Source organism: Megalobrama amblycephala, linkage group LG6 (assembly GCF_018812025.1).
Source record: "Megalobrama amblycephala isolate DHTTF-2021 linkage group LG6, ASM1881202v1, whole genome shotgun sequence".
NCBI lineage: Eukaryota > Metazoa > Chordata > Actinopteri > Cypriniformes > Xenocyprididae > Megalobrama > Megalobrama amblycephala.
In genome coordinates, this window is record NC_063049.1 from 37,297,541 (window position 1) to 37,317,210 (window position 19,670).

General features: G+C 38.3%; 1 protein-coding gene across 7 annotated transcripts in view; it reads right to left on the bottom strand.

The window, feature by feature from the left end:
• Nucleotides 1-19,670, bottom strand: part of znf385b (zinc finger protein 385B) — a 150,580-nt gene that overhangs the window by 64,072 nt on the left and 66,838 nt on the right. Inside the window, exon 1 of one of the 7 annotated variants that reach the window (XM_048194495.1) lies at nucleotides 15,504-15,625. The exons of 5 other annotated variants lie outside the window; for them this stretch is intronic. In XM_048194495.1, coding sequence (XP_048050452.1) covers nucleotides 15,504-15,528 — 25 coding nt within the window. In that variant the 5' untranslated portion in view covers nucleotides 15,529-15,625. Of the gene's footprint in view, nucleotides 1-12,581; nucleotides 12,734-15,503; nucleotides 15,626-19,670 lie in introns of those variants that run through there. One more of the 7 variants, XM_048194498.1, reaches the window with a different exon arrangement.

Below are 19,670 nucleotides of genomic sequence, written 5' to 3' on the forward strand. Positions count from 1 at the left end.
CATGCCCTAGTCACGTCAGCGCTGACTTGCATTTTTGTACCATACATTTTACCATTAAGAATAAGCAGAGATGTATAGTAACGAAGTAGAACTACTTCACTACTGTACTTAAGTACTAAAAGGCGGTATCTGTACTTTACTAGAGTATTATTTTTTTCTCCTACTTCCACTTTTACTTCAGTACATATTTTCGATGAGTTTAATACTTTTACTCCGATATTTTTTTTTATGTGCTGCATCGTTACTCGTTACAATTATAAAAATGTTGATGAAGCTGACGCATCAATGAGCGAATCAAGTGATTAAGAAGCTGCGCATGCTCCCATTCTGCCTTTTGATCAGCTAAAAAGATCAACCAAAGACGAACCAAAAACACTACCTTCCACCCCTTCAACTTCAAGTGATCGTGGCTGTGAGAGTGAGGAAGGAGACCAACCCTTGTCAGGGCGCATATACGAGCGAGCGAGTCCCGGCCGCGCGCGCGCGCGCATTCACCGTCTTAAAACAACACGAGCGCTGTCTTGCTCTCAAATTGCTCTCTATTTGTTTACATAGTTAATGTGCACTGTGAAGTAACATATACAAACAATGAACAGCTGTATTTTTATTAACTAAGATTAACAAAGATTAATAAATACAGTAACAAATGTATTGATCATGGTTAGTTCATGTTGGTTATTAGTCTAATACATTAACTAATGTAATGTTAACGAATCAAACCATATTATAAAGTGTTACAAACAAATCATTTACTTAGAACACCTCTTGAAATGAGAATATAAGTGTGCTTACCCCATTTTTTTTTTTTTTAGTAAGAGTGGTAGTTTAGCCTAGTTTAGACTGGAGTGAGGTGAAAACAGAAAAAAAGTGCAAAGCAAGTTGTTGTTAGCTAGCTGTTAATTTTATTCAATTGTATATGGTAGAACTATTAGTCAAAATAAACTTTTTGGTAATGAAATCAAAGTGCTGACAACAAACAAAGCATCTCAACTTGTCTGCATCTTTAGTACTTCTACTTAAGTGTGGTGCTTAAAGAGCACTTCAACTTTTACTCAAGTCACTTTTTTGATAGAGCACTTGTACTTTTACTCAAGTCTGGGTCTCTAGTACTTTATACATCTCTGAGAATAAGTCGCGATACGATACTGGCTTTGCCCAAAACATTTTGCTCAAAGATCAGGAATCAACCATTTTGGAATCAGCAAGGACCCCACAAACTGTAAGTAATGAATTTCATGTTTAAACTGGTAATGACAGTTAAATTCATAATGAATAATCCTAGTATTTTTTACTTCATAGAACGCTCTCTTTATAATGGCTGAAGCTTTCAATCACGCAGTGCGAGTTTATCTGGACACTCGCCAAAACTACCGTTATAGTGACACTCTTACACTACACAATAAATCTCTTACTGTATTTAAATAATTTGTGCATTGTTAGTTAAGGTGAAAGCACTTTGTGAGATTGCAGAAATTGCGTTGCAATGACGAGATCACTGCATTCACGCGATCAACAGACCAGAGATGTTCACAAGTCCCTGCGGTCAAGTCCAAGTCAAGTCTCAAGTCTTTGAGGTCCAAGTCCAAGTGAAGTCTCAAGTCTTTGAGGTCCAAGTCCAAGTGAAGTCTCAAGTCAAGTCTTTGTTCTATTTTATATTTTTTCAGCTAGTTGTAACTGTAATTAACAGTGTAGTTAAATATCAAAACAGATTACTTTTACTTTAAAATTGTCTAATAAAGCACACAAAATACTACTTCAATCATTTTTATTACTTTCTTTATACAAACTTATACCAAACTTACAACTTTATACAAAATTATACCATTTAGAACCACCGCAAGGAAAAAAGTGCTGTGTATTTTGAGCTATATGAGTTGCCGTAGTTTGCTGTAGATCTCAAGCAATGCTGGAAAATGTGGTCTTCCAGTGAGCGCTGGCGGTAACAAAACCTATGAATAGACGAGCGTTACAGTAAACAACACAACGAACAACAATAATAACGCACTGCGACTTAACAACCCGATCTGTGGAAATGAGTCGGACGGACAGGGTCATAAATTGCGCATGGAAGTGCTCGTTCAATCCAAATACAATTTAACATGGTAAATCTGGATATTAAATGCATTATCAAATACTTTGGCAAAAATAAAGTAAAAAAATGAAAAGGACATGTACTTCTTGAAAATGGACCACAAGCAAGCCTCTGCAGCTGTGCAACACCGCAGCTTCACTTCAGATTAATTGATTGCTTTTCAAATGAAATGACAAAGTTTATCACAAGGTAAGGCTTGGCTATGTTGTTATTATTTGTTGCTAATTTAACAAGTTTTCTAATGGGTGATGAATTCGCGTGCCTTCAGATGCGTCACGCGCTCGATGGCTTGGTGTGTTTAGAGCTGATTTGTGATATTCGCTGCTGCAGCACATATTTGGGAATGAATGGATAGTAAAATGTGGTGTTTCGTGCCATCGTGTGGGGTAGTAAATAGAGAACGTAATCGGGAATGTCACGCCAAAAGACTTGTATTTTTCACAAGTCTCTGTCTTCAGGTCCAAGTCAAGTCTCGAGTCAAGTCTCGGGTTAGTATTCACGAGTCCAAGTCAAGTCACATGTCATTTATTTTTGTGACTTAAGTGTGACTTATCTTGGCAGCTTTAATATTAAAAATGTGTTGAAAGTATTTGAAAAGATTCCACATGTAATACTTATTTCAATTGCAAAGATGTCAGCCAATCACAGCAGTGGGTGTTTACACTGAAGTCTCACAACAGACATGACCCTTCAAACAAGTGAAGGTTCAAATCAGAGAACTAAAATCAGGGTAGAAAATAGCCATTTATTTCTAAATTATAAAAAAAAAATTTGATATAAAAATCATATTAACATTATAAGTGCACCTCAGGAAACATAAAATAATAATAATAAAAAATATTTCATGACCTCTTTAAAGGCCCACTGAAGAGTGTTGGAAAGCGCAACATTATTCAATGTGTTGACGTAATTTCAACTGAAACAGGAAGACAGGGCAATATATCGAACAGCCCCGCTCCTTTTTTTAGCCAATAGCGTTTAGTTTATGTTACAGCTCGCCAGAGCCATTAGACTCTGTAAAACCTCTGTCTTCTTCTAATCTCTAACCGTTTCTCCTCAAAATGTTCTTTATATTGCTTATATACAGCATTCTGTGCAGAATTCAAATGGATCCGATATCTTTTCTGTTCTGTGCCGACTTGCGCATATGATCTGCTTTGAGCTCTCGTGTCTCTGGACCGGAGCAGAATGTGCTCGCGTTGCGGCGGTTCATGTGACACTAACGTGAAAACGGACTTCATTCGCGTTAAAGGAAAGTATATTTACACAGTCTGAATCGTTCCCTATTCTCTTTATAGTGCACTTGTGCCATTCACCATGTAATAAACGTGTGAGCAAATGACCGATTTCAGCCAAGGCTTCAGCGTCTGTAAGAGTGTAGGAGGAGGCGGGACTTCAGATTCTAGAGAACATTTGATTGGACCGAAGATTTGACGAGAAACTGAAGTGTGATGTGATGTCATGAAAATCCAATGATCCATTTTAGCGGAAGTGAGAGACTGTACGTTTTGAATGCTTATATCTCCTAAATGCAAATTTTGTCATTGTTTTGGAACAACTTAAGGCTAACATATTCATACATAAAAGCTTAAAATATATTAAAATTCGAAGGTGACTGTATCACCCCCTTGAGTCTTGAGGTTTATTACTATCACAATAACACAACAACATATGTTAAGTATAACAGGACCTTGTTTGCAATGATTTGCCCACTCAGTCACGTTGGTCTTTGCATACTAAAATTATATTCGGCTTTAGTTTAATGAAAACAAAGATAATGTTACAAAACCTATTCTCGAAGCATCGCTGCTGTCTACCCTCTGTCTGTTCAGTGCACTCAAATGGTACTTAACAATTAAATGGGTTCACTTATCTCAAATACTAGTTTTTGAGTAATACAAACTCGAGAGCCAGTTCGCTACAGATTGTTTTGTAACACAGCTGTGAGGTAATGTTTCACCCCCACCCTCAGGTGTAAGTGTGCATTTGCATGCGAGAAAAAGCTTGGTGTTTGTTCTCCTGAGAGGGGGTGGACATACGTACACTAAAAGTGAGTGTGCAAATGGAAGTAAGGTCCTTGAGTGAAAGTGCAAATGAGCAGATGCATTTCAGCTATAGCGAGAAAGGTTACTCTCGCTCTCTCAATCACCCCGTGGAATAGTGGGTGGTGAATCTTTTACTCTTATTTTACTCTATATATGTACACTGGAGTGACTCATCGAGATTGACTCAATCCACCTGCAAGAGATGAGGGATGGAAAGAGAGATAAAGTCTAGAAGAAACGGAGGAGGAGGAGGAGGAGGAGGAAGAAGGTGGAATCAAAGGGCAAAATCTGAAGGCAAATTCTTGTGTTTGGATGCTTAGAAGATGCATTGCATCCCACCGCCAGAATCCACAGCTGTCAGACCCTCACTGTCAGAGGAGATCTGCATGTCCAGGGTTGGATCGTTCAGTGAGATATACTCTTGTGTTGACAGTAGGATTAGAGGTTCTCGGGAGGATAATGACTGGAGACAATACACTGGGAACGTTCAAGAGATCTATCACCTGCTTTCTGGGCACCTGTGAACTCACGTGCCGGCAAAGGGGCCGCAGCTAAATCTGTGTCCACTCTGGGGAACATTCAGCCCGGTGCAGCGACATGAATCAGCTACGTAATGTTGGCGAAAACAGCATGAAAGAAATACCACCAACATTATCAGTCCCAAGGTCTGCACTTCACAGAACAATATGGCACACCAAATCAAAACCACAAGAAAGAAAGAAAGAAAGAAAGAAAGAAAGGAGACTGCGTACAGTTATTCAGCTATGACAGTTCAGCAGAGAATGTCTGACATGTTGGCAGCTTGTCAATAATATGATTACTAGGTTTCTAGTAATCTTCTAGGCATCCTCAGAAGACTGTATCCAGACGAAAAACATTAAAGGGTTACTTCACCCAAAAATGAAAATTCTGTCATTAATTACTCACACTCATGTCGTTTCACATCAGTAAGACCTTTGTTCATCTTCATAACACAGCTTTCTGTCCCTCCATAGAGATCCAACACAACTACCACTTTCAAGGTTTAGAAAGGTAGGAAAGAGCTCATTAACCCTCTGGAGTCTGAGGCTGATTTGGGGCCTGGAGAAGTTTTGACATACCCTGACATTTGTGCCCTTTTCATTTGTTCATAAACATATTAATGACAAAGGTGTCATTACACTGTATTCAGCACAATCTAGGCTACAATAATATGTGAGGAACATGTATGCACATGTTTGTGTTTTTGAAGGAATAACGTTTATGCTTGGTTATTGAAAAAACAAAAAAAATAAGTCACTGAAATAAGGCCAAAAATATATATTAAATCTGTGTTTACAAGACTTCTGGGTATTGGAGGTTGTAGGCTAGAGTTTTTGCTTCAAAATTATGTAAAACTTATAATGGCTACTTGTTCATATAACACAATATATTGATTTAGTTTTTGTAAGACACTTTTTTGTCAAGAAACACAGTATGCGTGGAGGCGTGAATCATCATGAATAATGGCTCATTTACACCTGAGAAGACAAAAGAAATTGATGGATTCTCATATGTTTATGTCATTTTCTATACAGAAGAGTTATATTTATTCTATATTCATTGTTATCACTATGAGCGCTGGTGTTTTCAATTCATACTTGTAGCCGGAGGGCGCTCTGTACACCTTTAGTCCACAATTTATTCCAAAGAAAAAGAGGACATTTCAGAAATGGTGTTTTCAATTAATTCTTGCAGCCGGAGGGCGCTCTCTGTGCACATTTAGTCCACAAATTATTCTAAAGAAGAAGAACAACCAGGAACTAACGGCATGTCTTCCAGAGGTCGCTAACATACAGGCTTTTACATACAGATAAACACTTTTCAAGGCAATAAATACACGATCGAGATGATGTATGTCTGTATTGACTCATAATTTGCGTCTAAATAGCGCTGGCTCCGTGGGCGTGGCCGCATTAGCGGATAATGAGCTGAATCACGGATTTCTGACATGTGTCTCTTTTCATACAGATTAAATAAACACAGAATATTTGTTTTCGATATGACTTATATGATTTAAAACCTGACATTTCAACGTGTCTTTAGACCTAAGTCTATTTTTTTTGTGATTAGTAGTCACTAAGTTATAGTTCATTTTCTGAGAACTATCAGATTTAACTTTGTTCAGAGGGAGAGGACAGATCATACATCATTTTAGTTTTCTTTATTTAGCAAAAAGCACAATTTTGTTTTTACTCTGAGTGTATACAAATAAAAGAAGATATTCTATAGTTTCAATTGATGTATTACTTATGTCTCTATGACAAAAAATGACAGAGTATTTTAAGTCTGTTTTGCTGCAATGTGAAAAAAACCTGAAAACGCGCCGGCACGTTTTCAGACCTCAGGGAGTTAAAGTAATCCATGTGACTCGAGTGGTTTAACCCCAATTTTATGAAGCGATGTGAGTGCTTTGTTTGCGCAAAAAAAAACAAAAAAACACTTTATTTAGCATCACGACACATGCGCTTTGTGTTTTGTAACACTGTTGCGTGAACACGCTATGGATAATATTATTTTGTAAATAATAGGGGGGCCCCCTAATAGCCAACTAGCCATTAGTCGAGTAGAAGAGGCTTGGTCGACCAAGAGTTTATTAGTCGATTAGTCGCAGAAAAAAAAAAATCCACAGGATGTGGCGAAGTCACACCATCTATGAGGGACAGATTGTTAACGGCAAGAAAATCCAAACATTCGCCTATCATACATCGACCTAAAATATGGCTTATCACTTGAAATATGTTTTTTTGCAACACACTCATAATTATTACGTTTTCCGGTGCTCTGTGGTGTTATGTGTGCGTTTGAGCGCTTATTAGGCTATCTATATAGGCAATTAAAGGCTCATTATTATGATTTATGGCTTATTAATATAAACGCATGATTAGTCGACTAATCATTTAAATGAATGACTACAAGTCGACAAGAAAAATCTCGAAGGCAGTCCTATAGTGAATAAAGTGGTAAATTATGTTTTTTGTCTCAAACTTTAATTCCTCCAAATATCGCAGTAAACTGTTAAAAGCTGTGATGTAGAAAGGGGAAGAGTAAAACCAAACTGAATATTTACTTCCAAAAGAAAATGTGAGTGATTTTGCCTTTGCAAAATTTGATGCTGCATCCTACAGTCTTCTTGTTGTTTGTTGCTAAAGTGCACTGAGTGGAATATAACATGGTTGAGTGTTCTAAATGGGAATGGTTGAGTGTTCGCTAGGGTGTTCAAAGGTGTTATAAGAGCCCAGGACCTGCTTTCAATTTAAAGCCATGGTCACACAAGACCTTACTCCATTCACTTTCATTCATATCATATGCATATGTATAGGGTATACTGGATGTTTTATCTTCCATACCAAAGTTGACCTCTGAATTCACAAAGCTCAAAGACATTTTTTTTTTTTTTTTATCAAAAGAGGATCTAAACAACAACAGAACAGAACAGAAGCTTACTTTGGACACCAAGTGATTTATAAACCCAGAATGACCCAGCAAAATTCTATGGGATTATCCTATTATCCTATATATCCTATATAGTTACAACCTGAATTAAAAAAAAAAAAAAAAAAAAAAAAAAAAAAAAAAAAACTAAAATCACACCCTAAGTATGAGCAACAATAATAGTATTTTTGGCTTAGCAAGCAAAACTGATAATTAAAAGCTTACAAGAATGCAAATAGATGCAGAGCAAATCAAACACAGAGATTTACGGGGACGGTAATGCTTGGAAAAAGGGGGATCAAAAAACGCAAACAATCGTTAAGTCACCAACATCTGTTCTGCAAAGAACAATAACAAGATCATTAAAGCGAGCTGTCACGGGATCACTGGCACATGACAGGGGGAGCTTGTTTCATTATTCACACTAAGAACAAACCATGTTACATTCAGTGTGCAAAGTGACACAAGACCCCCAGTTGGAAACCGATACAAATCTCACGTAGAGTGCGAGGGATACATGTTCACCTAATTGCCATATAAAAGCATCAGCAAGCTGGGATTAAATGACACACATTTGTGCTTTTCATGTGGCTTTGGCATAAGATAATGCGATATCCGAGTGGGCTGTTTTTGTATTTAACACACAAGAATGGTCAAAAATAGGAAATGTAAATATCACCCTCTTAAGAGTACGCCCGTGTTTGCAGCCATCAACGTGCTGGTATCCGAACGCAACACTCTTGCTGTGCAAATTACTTTCATAAAGTGATTTTACCAGCGGCAGTACTTGTTGTTTCAGCTCTGTGGTTTCCATGGAGACTAAGGAACAGTAGGAACAGGAGAACCTCTTGTCACGCTTGAGCCCAAACTCCGTCCCTAATGCTTGTTTCCAAGCGAGGCTCTCTCTGGTAACAACATCCCTTGAGCAGACAGACACATAGACAGACAGGCCGCCCCCTCCGGCCACCCGTGCTAATGTGCTCTAGGCTTTTTTTGGTCAAAGAATCTCAAATGTCTGCTAAAAGCCAGCTCTGAGCGTTGTCAACTCGGCAAGCCGCTCCAAACCCCCCAGGGCTGGTTTAAAACGTACCTTGCGTCGGCCCCGGTAGGTTTGCTCTCGCGACGCGTGGGCTGATGCTCTAAGTGACTTCACTCCCTCTCCCCAATGTATTCTCTGATTTTACTTTATCAAACAATATTGGGCATTAATATTCAGTGCAGTGAGAAGCATACGAGTGCATGCAAATCAAATCCTGTCGAGGGATTATTGCATCGCTCAAAGCCACGGCTGACATATTTGCTATGTACGTCTGCCGTGCTGTTCCTCTTGGGCAGGAGTTACGTTTTGCGTCAGTTAAAATCAAAACTGCGCTGTATTAACCTAAGGTCAATGAGAGAGGCCTGTAGATTCATCACTGTTACTGCTGACAGAGTTGTTTGCTATAACAAATGTTTGCAATTACGATTACTTCGCAGTGAAGCATGGAAGAGCGCTTCGACTCTAATTACAGATAAGAGACGAGAGATCAGGTCCACAAATGGTGACCAGGGTAATTGTCATGCATATCAGGGCAGTCTACCATGGCAACACAAGGCATACGGTACCTGCAAACTTATTTCCCTTAATGATTTGGAAGTATTTTAAAACAATGAACCTCAGAGTCTCAATCGTTTTGCATACTGATAGATCTGAGCTTAAAGGGATATTGCACCCAAAAATGAAGATTCTGTCATCATTTACTAAATCTCATGTTGTTTTAAAACTGTATGACGCAAAGGAAGATATATTTTGGGGCTATACGTACATTGGACCTCATTGACTTTCATTGTATGACATTTTTCAAAATATCTTCTTTTGCGTTTTTGCAATGTGTACAGTGCTAAATATGGAGTATGATTTTTTTACATTTCTGTTCTTACACTGTAAAAAAATGTGTGCTGTTTACTTAAAAAAATTATGATAACAATATTACACAAAATATTTTTTTAGTAGTTTTTAAAGGAACTTATTTTCCAACTCCCCTAGAGTTAAACAGTTGAGTTTTACCGTTTTCGAATCCATTCAGCTTAGCATAACTCATTGAATCTGATGAGACCAATAGCATCTCGCTCAAAAAAAGAACCAAAGAGTTTCCATATTTTTCCTATTTAAAACTTGACTCTTCTGTAGTTACATTAGGAAGACCGAAGGAAAATGAGAAGTTGCGATTTTCTATGGCTAGGAACTATACTCTCATTCCGGCGTAATAATCAAGGAGCTTTGCTGCCGTACCATGGGTGCAGCAGGCGCAATGATATTACGCAGCGCCTCTCACAAATGTCTCCATGGTTGCAAGGCAAGCAGGGGGTCACAGCCACTGCGTAATATCATTGCGCCTGCTGCAGAATCAAGTATTCAAGTTAAAATAGTTTTGAATATCGGTCAAAAGAAAACAACATAATTCTCACAGCAATAGTTCGTCGGGATGGACGAAACTAAACACTTGTCATTAGCCTTTATTTATGGTTATTGTTCAATTATTGTCCACTTAATTTTGATTTGTCAATTTTCAGTTACTTCCCTGCTCAAAAAAAAAAAGAAGTTTTATACTTGGCTTGGATTAAATTGATCAAAAGAGTCAGTGCTGATAGCCTAGTGGTTAGTGTGCCAACATATGGCACAAATGCATTCACGGTGACCCAAGTTCGATTCCCGTCTCGAGGTCCTTTGTCGATCCTGCCCCCCTCTCCCTGCCCAATGCTGTCCTGTCTGAATAAAGGCACAAAGAGCCCATAAAATGTAACTAAAAGAAAATATATCAAAAGTGACAGTAAAGACTTTTACAGATAAAATAATCTTGATACGCGATTATGAAAACATTTTTTTTCACTGTGAACCAATGAATCAGTCTTTTCACTTTCAAAATACGTGTGAGTCAGGACAGGCACATGTTTTTATGATTTTTAAAGCATAACATAATTGTGCAACTTGTCAAAGGGGAAGCACAACAGGATTGGAGAGTATGAATCATAATTAAGGTGTCGTGAAGGCAAGTATAGAAAGCCAAAGAGCATTCCTTAAGCTCAGCTTCTTTCTAAACTCAACTATCAGATTCCTCTGACAGAAAGAGAAAACAGTGAGAGAGAGAAAGAGACCAAGGGAGAGAGAGAGAGAGAGAGAGAGAGAGAGCGCTTCTAGCTTCTCCCTATATCAACAAAACCTCCTTTGCTCACAGGGGATGATGCTCAAATACAGTGCTTAAATATTTAATCACATATACACCAATTTAGGAAACAAAATTATGCAAATGCATCCTGAATGAGACATATTACTTTCTGAAATCAAATGATGTAGAATCTGCTTTGGAACATTATTTTGGGCGTGTGGAATGTCGTGAATGTTTAAATATATCTGTGTGGGCAGAAATACTACTAAAAATGGTTGTAGTGGGCGATGAAGAACATTTCTAAAACAGTTATCGATTAGTATTCTGTATTGAGCTTCGGACGAGTTCAGAAGTCATGTACTACACCTCCACACTGTGAACAGAACATCATGCTCTTGTTTGAAAGAGAGAAAAAAAAGAACAACAACATCAGTGATAGAAATAATTACCAGAATAAATAAACAATTTATTACATTTATTTTTTCATTAAAATAAAATAAAATTAATTCGAATTAAAAAATAAAGCCAAACATTTATTTATTTATTTTCTGAGGGAGGAGTCATAATGATTTTCTGTGGTAACTAACATTAAACCAGTCAAACTATAAAATATGTGATTTTTTTGTGTCACTATTGTCACCATTTTGTTATTAAACAGGTTTCCCTGAGCACTTCGTAATCAAACAGAACGTAATCAATCTCATGCCAAGCTATGTTGAGATACATAAAAGGAACAATGTCTTGATATACCCACAAAAAAACACAGTGTTTACTCTTTTCAGTCAAATCACCCCACAAACGGCTTACTTATAGCCTCTGCTTTTTAAACTGGGGCGGAAAAAAAAGCTTGCAATGAACTTGTTTCCTTAAGTCAGTCCATTAGTGGAAAGGAGCTGCAAGCTTAACGAAGCTGCTAAAGTTCTGGCAAAGGGCTGAGCCCCCCAGGTCTTCTCCACGGGGGGCTTCGTGAGACTGGCAGACAGCCACGCAGCAACCATCAACAGCAATTTCAAGCCTTCGTTCCCCACAGACATGCCTGATTATTCCAAGTCGCACTTCTCTTGAATCTGACACTGCATTAGTACTTCATCGAACGAGACGCTCCTGAGAGAGGCTTTCCATCGCGCTCGTATCAATGAGCTTTTGAAGGAGCCCGATTGCTCACGAACACCCACACGTCAGTGGTTGAGCGTGTAAGCCGCAATGTCACGCTACGAGGGCGATCAGCACCCATTCTAAGTGTGTAGGTGTGGATTACGTGAGCAAATTCTGGATAAAATATGTTCAGGGTGAAAATAATTGAGGAAAAACATACTCAAGTCAAGTGCTTAAACTAACTGTTTAGTAACAATTCAAGAGTTTAAAATAAAAAAAGAGAGATAATTAAACGCCCTTAGTCAAAGACAAAACTATTAATAGAAACATCTGGTCATGCTGTAAGCCATCAGGTATAATATCATATGTCTAATCTTTAAATGAGCTCTCGATTGTCTTTAATGCTATAAGGATGCAGTCAGTCTGTTCAGTGAAGTTAGTGTCAGCTGAGATAGCGTGTCACACTGTATTAGTAATGGCACAAACTTAACCCACATAAACAAAACAATGGTGCTGACAGGATCTCTTACATAAATCCAGAGCACAATCATATTTCAAAGCTCAGCTCCCCTGGCAAACACACAGAGGAAAGTGAAACAGAACGAATCACAAGCTGCTTTCAAGTATATGTCTGGATTGACGGCATGTCCAGTCTGACACATTCTCTTTAGATGTTCACCGCTGTATTGCATGGGAAAAGAAGCATGCAGACGAATCGATGCTGCTACCCTGTGCGTAACCCGTACTCACCTAAGAGCATGGCTGAAGCGTGCTGTATGTTTAGGGCTTTAGGTGCTTCTGGTGAGGATTTCTGTGCCGGTCAAGCTCAGGAATGAAACACTCGTGCAGGAGCAGTCCGTGCGTTACAGCGCTGACAGAGAGAGAATGCACTCTGAACGCGTGCTGCTCTCAGCTGAGACGAAGCGAAGAGAGAGAGAGAGAGAGAGAGACAGAGAGAGAGAGAGAGAGAGAGAGAGAGAGAAAGAGAGAGAGAGAGAGAGAGAGAGTCTACCCAGAGACGGAATCGGCAGATGCGGCTCCCACAGTCCCTCTGAGCGTGGAGAATAAGGGAAAATCTGGGTCGCTGCGCTGTGGATGTGGCACGAGAATCTGTGTAAAATCAGCGAAGCAGCTGATCAGACGGGTTTTTGGATGATCTGCTTTGGAAATCGTGCACCTGGCTGTGATTCAGCTCGTAGGAATCTGGATCTCGTAAATCAGGGGCAATCCCAGGCTTACTTTGTGAACGCAGGAACACAGACTGGTCACTCAAATAATATAGAAAGATTCAGCGTTGGAGAGCGAGTCCTACAAAGTTTACAGTTAAGACTTGAATGAAATGTTATGCAAAATGTCCTTTACAAAAGTATGGTGAGGGGTGCACTAAGTCAAGAAATTTCTAAATGTGTGTGGCTAAAAAATCCTATTTTATTAAACATGTTTCTATTGCATATTAATATAATATAATATATCATAATATGAGTTTTTTTCAGTCTGAAATGACATAAAAAGACACCATTTTCAACTAAAAACAGGAAGCTTTTTATGCATTTTGGCTGTTCATTTACATACAAACTATTGAAACGGTTTCAAAGGTCAAGTTTTTTAAAACAATACAGTTATCATCGCTGTGTCAACTGAAAAAACATGAATTTGTGAAAATGGCAACATCATGCACATGCGTATTACATTGTTTTTTAGTCTTTTTTGCAGATCCGCATGAACAGGGATCATTTGACAACGCTATCATTTGTACACGAAAAACGCAAAAGGAAAAACTTTTCTGTTTTTAGTACATTGTTGTCTTGTAAAAGTACCATTAAAATAAACAACTGTCTATTGAGTGGTCCAAGTGGATTGAAAGTGAAAAAAAAAAAAATAGGGCCCTATCATACACCCGGTACAATGCGACGCCTGACGCGACAAGTGTTTTTTTGCTAGTTTCAGCTCAGCGCAGTTTTCATTTTCACGTCAAGCGCGACGTTTTTTTAAATAGAAAATGCACTCGCCCCCATTTGTTCACCCATGGGTGTGCTGGTCTGAAAACAAGGTGTGTTCAGATGCATTGTTGGCGTGTTGCTATTTTGAGGGAACAGAAAACAACTGTGCCGTTGACCGAGAAAAACCTGGTCTAGAGTCAATGGCGCAATATTTATTAATTTTTTTTATTTGAAGGGTGCATTAGTAATATAGGCGGGTACACAACACGTGTACACTCTGCTTGTTACAGACACAAATGCGCAGCACAAAAACATTTTCAAATATTAAAAATAAAAGGATTCCTCTGTGGAGAAGTGTTCAGTCTTACAGCTTTCAAATTCCGCCATGTAAATAGGGAATCCGTTATGGTGCAAGCGCAACTGGCTTTTAAAGGGAAAGGGAGATGAGACTCTGATTGGTTTATTGCACGTTACGCCCAAAACAAACCCATGACTCATTAAGAGACTAGGTACAACCCTATTGGACCACGCACCTGGCGCACCACCCATTTTTTCCGTCGTTAAACATGCAAAAGAGGATCCGGACATGCCCTAAGTGCATCTGCACCGTGCACTTCAGACCATGCGCTTAGATCATTAAAATAGGGCCCATAGTGTGACCAGTGTAGTTCGATTCATGAATATATGACTCGTATGAGTCGGTTCTTGTAATAACTCATTCAAGTTTGAATCAGTCTGAATCAGTTTGAATCTGAGTTCTTCACCAAACTAACTCACTGAATCAGTCATAGAAGTTAATGAAAATTATCATTATTTAATTATTTGCAAGAATTTTACAGATGATTTATAATGCTACAAGATTCTAAGATATACTGTGGCAGAACACCTGTCCTCTTTGTCTAAAAGAAAACTAGCAACCTTGCCAAAGTACCGGTAAAATAGACCCAGTAAATAAAAACCAAACAGCAGAAACCTCTGAACAGATCTGCATGTCATCCACCAAGATAAGCGACAGTGCCAACAATGAAAACAAAACAAAAATCGTGACTGAGCTGCAGTGATGTGCCGCATATGCAGAGAAGTCATAATGTGATTCTGTCACAGCAGACCCTGCGTGTGCAAATATGCCAGGAGCGCTAACAAAACCAGATCCGCTTTCTGAGAAAACAACTGACCGCACAGTGACTTCATGAAGGAAACTCTCTGAAAGTGTATATATATATATATATATATATATATATACACAGGTGGAAAGAAGGTGCAAATCTAGGGGTGAAACATCTGTGCGTGGGCTTTTTTCAGGTCTCAAAGCCCTTCATCTGGTGTCGAGTTTCCCATGGAACATTTTGAAAGAAATTACACAGAATGCTCTTAGGATCAAGTTACTCTTCTGGCTAGCGATGAGTGCAAGACCCCACATCCAAGAATACAACGGTTCATGACATGTAAATCCGAGGGCTTACAAAGGAGAGATAGACAGGCAATGCGTCATGGGTGCAGTTGAGGAAGGGCAGAGAACAAAACGGCAAAATGCGATTAAATTCAACCACTCCTACTTTCGCACAACCTCCTTTTTGAAGTGTCCATCTAACGCCTAGATCTGGTTTCCAACCTACACATTCGACCTGAATGGAAACTCATAATCACGGCCCAATTGGACATACCAGAAGTATTATTTTAGTGTCTTAGATTAGGTTGCAGAGTCCATAAAAGTTACAATGAGATGACAAACCTGTCACAGCAGAGGCAATTTCCATCTCCTTTTCTGCAGAAACCTGCTTCGGAGAACAACGGTTTGCATAACAACGCTTCGCGCTTTTCTCAGCGCCGCAGTCCCGATCATCTCGACAAATATTCCAGCGGCCAGTCGGTGCCCGCGGAGCCCAGGAGGTTATGAGGGTTATCGCACCCTCCCCCCCTAGGAGGTGCTGATGTGATTTACAGGGACAGGGACAGCGGCATCTGTTTGCAACATTTCAGCAACTGAAAGTTTGTCTCCTTCTCTGGTTACAGTGCTAGATAGAGAGGCCTTACAAACGCTGATCACTTAGCAGAGTGCCTCCATTACATGCCGAATACTACTCTAACCTTTCTCTGTTTACAACAACATGCAAAGCTAAGGGGGAACTATAAATATATCAAGCATATCAAGGATTCTTTCCATTGACAAAACAATGCCGTCTTGAATTTGAAGCCCTGTGCAGTGTTAAAGGCGAAGTGCGCCGATTCTGCCCCAAAAATGTAATTATTTAAAGAATCGTTCACTCAAAAATAAAAATGCTTTCGTAATTTTTGTGCCTCACGCCATTCCAAAACAATAAGACTTTGAAACTCAAATATTAAAAATATACAAAATGTTTTCTGTCACTCCATTGAAAGTCCAAGTAACCAGACTTTAAAAATGTCATAAATGCGTCGTAAAATGAATCCATATGAATCGAGCGGTTATATATTCCAAGTCTTGTGAAGAGATACAATCACTTTATATGAACAACAGATTTCATTTAGATTTAATCTAAACAATGTGCACCACATGTACTTAGAGCTCATCACATATGGTAAACATGGAAGCTTGAATATGCTCAAGCACAAGCTTCCATGTTTACCATATGTGATGTGCTCTAGTTATGTGTGTTTGTGTCAACAAAAAAAAAAGTCTAAATTAAATCTGTTTATTATATAATGTGATCATATTTCCTCTCAAGACTTGGATTAAACTGTTCGATTCATATGGATTCGTTTTAGGACGTCTTTATGACCTTTTGGACATAAAAGCATCATAAAAGGATCCAGGATCTGGACCTTTTGGATTTTTGGCTACCTGGACTTTCAATGGAGGGACAAAACCTTCTCAGGTTTCATTAAAACTTTCATCTTAATCTGTGTTTTGAATTTGTGTAAACCAAAGTCTTATGGGTTTGGAATGAGCAAAAGATGGCATATCAGTCAACTCACACTCACAGATGGTTTAAAAAAAATGACACCACTGTTAAAGGTGCACTAGCAAATTCTGAGAAATGCTGTTGAAAGTGGATCAGACCAAGCACCACAACACACTTTTAGCCAATCAGCAGTAGAGGTTGTGTCCACTCATGATGGGGGAGGAGAGAGAGTTAGCAAGAGAAATTGGGTGGGGGGGGGACCGAGAAAAATATGTGAAAAATGTAAGTGGTGCTCAAAGTTGTTTCGGACCCCCTTAACTTTAATTGTATTGACAAAAACTGTTAAAACATTGCTTTTGTGTTCCACAGAAGACAGAAATACATACAGCGTTGGAAGACCATGTGTCCCGTTTCTCATTTTACGATTCAGAGTGCTCGCAAACAAAGCTTGTGGTCACAATGTGCATGGCACGCATTGTGCTTTTTTCCCAGCACACACTGTTGCGGACTTTACGGGGGACTATTACCCAACAGCCCATGCGGCAAAATATAGGATTGTGAACGCTGAGGGTGCCATTTGGGACATTTGGTAAACTGCTCCATTTCACCTTGGTGCTGTCAAAGACATTCATTTGAGAACTGCTGCCCTAAGCGCTTGTTTGGCCTGTTGTCATTGTCTAGGGTAATATAGCATGTGTGAACGGTTAGGAATTGCAGTAAATAATGGCTTCCTCTATAAGGACGCTGTCAGACTCAAAGAGTTGTACATTTTATTTTTATTTTTTTCTGGACAATGGCGAATGCGAAAGTTAAAGGCACAGAGCACGGAGCAGTTTGTGTCTTCTAGCAGGGAGTCAAGTACTTCAGATAGACACAAACTGTTTTATAATATCCAGATATCAGTGGCCATTTCTCAGGAGACAAATCAATATGCTTTCAAAAAAAGAACATACATCTTATGAAATGAAATGGAAAAATGCAAGCCAGGCAAAATAAAAGAGTCTCTCAGAAGTATCAGGGAATTTTTTTCACTCATGCACAAGAGATTTTTTGAATGCGATAAATAGAATCAGCAGCCATAAAACTAAATTGTTACATTTAGTTTTAGCCTGAACCAAAACCTTTTCACTTAGAAATTGCTAGCAAATTTCACAAAAAAATTACAAAGAAAGGACAAGTACCACATTGAATTAAACAAGAAGAAAGACTGAAATTATATATATGGTATAATGCAAGTTTACCCACAATGCTCCAGAGCATAATTAATAAAACATTATATACAGCTGTAAGAGCCATACAGGGTGTCTGTATTTCATTAAGATATCATTAAGCAGACTGGAGGGTGCCAGACCTTTATAGGTGGTGAAAAACACAAACAAATAGAGCCTGTGGTAACGGTTTGCTAATGATTTGGATGAGGACGTGTTGTAGAGATCTCCAGTTTGTTACTACTGTAAAGGCAGAGCACAGATGAGGGGTGGAATTGAGTCAGTCAGAGGAACATTAGTGTTAGATTAGGTACAGAGTGCATCGAGCCTTGAGAAGATGGCACACAGTGCAAGTTAATAGACTAAAAGAGGGTTTGTGTGCAGCAGATGCCAGACAAGCACACAAGGACAAACCCAGGTATTGAGTGTGATGATGAATGCATGTAGCTTTTTTTTTCATGTAGCCGACATGAAAATTAAAGGTTCACTTCACTCAAAAATTACAATTCTGTAATTATTTAGTACAAAGCAATGGATTGTATGGAAAATGGTTGTATGAAGATGCTGCAATATATTTCTTTTTTACTCTACTGAAAACAGTATTGGCAAAAGAGTTTGGAAATATATAGGGATGAGTAAATAATGACTTCAGCTCGTAAATGATAAAAAAACGCAGGCATTCATCGTACACTTAAATTTAACAGATCAACTTGAATGAACCTAATAGATCTTGCCTCAATGGAGGATGTATCCAATAAGAAAAATCACAAATAAAATGTATTTAATATCACTGTTTTTCCTACACAGCAATCGGATTAAATGGAGAGCAATGGCGACTTGGCTCGAGTCTCTTGCTTCTTGCTTCTCTTTTTTTTCTCCTGAGAAAAAGACCCCTATAATCTCACAAGAAGAGATCTCAACAAATATACATACTACAAAAATCTCAAACAGTGCTCTGATTTTCCAAAATCAAAATGTTTTAATCACAATCAAATTAAGTCAAATATTTCTCATATTACCAAATTCACCCAAAAAGCCAGAGCAATGGCATTTTTATGGAAGTGCAGTTATTTTGTTTCTGCAGTGAAAACTCTTCTCTCCAGAGAGCATAATTCTTTAGTGCATGTTCTAAATAATAATAATAACAATAAATGCTAAAAATATTATTCTAATTCATTCTAATTTATTATTATTTAACAGATGAGAAGAAAGTAATAAATATATAAATGTATCATTATTATTTTAAATGTTTACATAATAATGATGAATGCTAAAAGATTATTATTATTATTAATTATAATTAACAGAGGAGGAAAAAGTAATAAATACATAAATATTATTATTATTATTATTATTATTAGAAATGTTAAAAAATAATAACAATTTGCACATAAGAATTATGCACATTAAGACAAAGCATGTTAAGTTAGTAAACAGATTCAATCATGATTTAATGTCAACTTTATGGAGGGCTGTAATCGAGTATGAGGTTGTTCTCATTAAAAGAACAGCTGTAGAGACAATGTAAAACTCACGCTGCCCTGCGAGTCAACAAACTAGCAAAATCAGAGGCGATCTGGTGTCTGACATGTCACGTTTCTGGAACACTCGGGGAAAACCCTTTAGGCTTTCCGATTTCACACTGTTCAGAATTAAACAATATTTTATTGTTTGCTCTCCGGGCATTAGATCAGGTTGACAACCATTACAAAGATTCCACTTGTGGAAGTTCACTTTTACCCAATTTGTAGATTTATTCACTGCTGTCTTCACACTCTTGGACACATTACACGCTGGGAATCTCTGGAG